Here is a 2,500-nt window from a genome sequence, read left to right as displayed (position 1 = left end):
CCTTAAAAAAGATAGCAGGATGATATTTAACTGTTTCATTTGAATATAGCTGGAACACAGCCAATATATTAACAAGAATAAATCTTGTATTGAATACCACAGTAGATGTTTTCTAAATACTTAATATTCTACTGTATGTTAGATTCTAACAATCATATATATCTAACAAAATATACCATCGTCCATCTAATATCACAGCTTCGTTCTGTAGTATTCTACTATCAGATCCTAACCCAAGTGTGACCAATCTTGGCTTGCCTAGTGCCTTCCATACCCCCACAACAAGCGAAGGCAGAAGAGCCTTTGTCACACCGCTTTACCTGCAGGAAAACCATTTCTTTCATTACCATATATATACAAAGACACACCTCTCATGCGCTGGCGAATGTTGTAATCCATGATGAAGGATTCGGCAGATTCTATCTCATCACAAGAATAATCAACAGACGCCAACGGTAGGTATGACTGTCTTTCAAGGTTGCAACTGACTCGCTCCTGTCAGTTCCGAGAGATTGTTGTTGTCAAGTTGGAGCATTCATTAATGAAAGAATAATAAATAATAAAGAGAGGATCTCAAAATGCTTGATATATCCATCGAATTCCTCATTCTAAAACAAATGAATTGCATTATTTAGATTCAAAGGTTACTGAAAAAAGTAGAGATTTTTCTTCTTATACGAACGATAATCCATGTTCTTGGGTCAGCTTGTGAACGAGGGGTTATACATGGTTAAACTAAATGCGCTACCACGTTCACCACCGCACCAGCTATCACATTCAACCCTCCTCATTTGGGACGGTCCCCTTAAAGCTATACTTTTTTTTTTTTTTTTTTTTTTTTTTTTTTTTTTTTTTTTTTTTTTTTTGTGTGTGTGTGTGTGTGTTTTTGTGTGTGTGTGTGGTGTGTGTGTGTGTGTGTGTGTGTGTGTTGTGTGTGTGTGTGTGTGTGTGTGTGTGTGTGTGTGCGTGTGTGTGTACACATATATAGATGACTATTTTTTCTGATTTATAAGGTATGCAGCTGTGGCTTGACCTCTGGCCATTCATACATTTCTGTCTTTCTCTCGTTCTTGTACCAACAGTCATTCCTGTCAGGGAACCATATGCCAAGCCTCTTTCTCTTACGGGTCATCCATTATTCAGCATTTTCACAAGCGTACAAAAAAGTGTTCTTTCCTCAAGAGCCCGTACCCCTACTGATCAACATTATCAAAAATTACCTCTGCCAGATCAGATATTAACCCCATCGCCTTAGCGTGCTAATTGTACACTCATAAAAATGGATGACCCCATACGACGTGACCTAAAATTGGTTGTGTTTGTTGCACTCTGTGGTCCTTGATGATTTTGGCATCGTAATGAGGATAAATTTGCACATCTGTCGGGTGATTTCTCTTATATACTATTTGTTTAATCAGTTTCTGTAACCCAAACTCCCCTGATGCGTCCCCCGCAGCCTTCCCTTTCTTCATGCTGGGTTCTGCGTGTCTTATTTCATGTTTCTGTTTATGTTCCTGCAATATGTAGTTCCATATATTCCCTTCTTTGCACATCTTTATAAGGATCTTCCACATATTCCTTCCATCTATTATTTATTTGTTATTTTTCCATTAACACTTCCTTATGTTGCTGCTGTTTTTGTCATGTTCATCTGGAAGACCGGGGAATGCTGATCTCAGTTCCGGATTCTGAGGTCTAAGTACATTAGTGCTGTCTAAGCATGCAGGGAACGAGGGGAACTACTGTTGGGTGAATGCGGACAAGGCTGTGACCCAACCATGCAAGTATGCTAAGCTTCAGGTTGTGGGACCATGTTGCTACATTTTTTTCCCAATCCTTCTCTACATCTTCCTACTGTAGCGTCTAAGTTCCTGTGACCACAGTGAGTTTATTTTTATATTGATGTTTCTATTTCTGTCTAGAACTGTTCTGTGGGAGCATAGACTTGCAATATGTTGATGTAAACATGCTGTCCCTCAATTTTAACCATTAATACCATGTCTGATACTGAATACAACCCCTTTATGTATGTAAGTATTTTGTAATCCAACATTAAACCCACACCTCTTTTGGCTTTCACTCTACCTGAAAATGTATTACATTTTACCTCACCGGCACCTGGACATCTTACTTCACTCATACCTAACAGAAGTTTTAGTCTCGTGCTCAGGGTGATGTGAAGTGATGATGAGGTAGCCTAGAGTTCAATTATTTGTATTTCTTATCACTAGCAGCTGCCACTACTAGCAAGCCTATTGTGCCTCTTAATGGCCAACCATGGAAACTGGGTACCCTGTGGTCCCTGGCTAAACTTGTGGGGGATCTCAGAGCAGCAGGAGGCTCAAATGGTATGAAGTGATGGCCCACCATCTTGTGGACTTACCTTGGCTCCGTACTAAACCCCCCCCCCCCAATGGACAGCTCAGGGGAGGAAGGCCTTTCCAGTCCTCCTCCCTCCAGATAAGTCTCTCCAGCAACTATGCATATGAATGGAAATGCT

General features: G+C 40.3%; 1 protein-coding gene across 1 annotated transcript in view; it reads right to left on the bottom strand.

The window, feature by feature from the left end:
• Positions 1 to 1,553, bottom strand: part of LOC119589623 (RING finger protein 145-like) — a 9,170-nt gene extending 7,617 nt beyond the window's left edge. Inside the window, exons 1-2 of the mRNA XM_037938218.1 lie at positions 1,296 to 1,553; positions 234 to 320 (exon numbers count right to left, since the gene is read on the bottom strand). Coding sequence (XP_037794146.1) covers positions 234 to 320; positions 1,296 to 1,553 — 345 coding nt within the window. The remainder of the gene's footprint in view (positions 1 to 233; positions 321 to 1,295) is intronic.
• Positions 1,554 to 2,500: the final 947 nt, after the last annotated feature.

The sequence above is a fragment of the Penaeus monodon genome, chromosome 26 (assembly GCF_015228065.2).
Source record: "Penaeus monodon isolate SGIC_2016 chromosome 26, NSTDA_Pmon_1, whole genome shotgun sequence".
Taxonomy (NCBI): domain Eukaryota; kingdom Metazoa; phylum Arthropoda; class Malacostraca; order Decapoda; family Penaeidae; genus Penaeus; species Penaeus monodon.
This window is presented reverse-complemented; position numbering and strand designations above follow the sequence as displayed.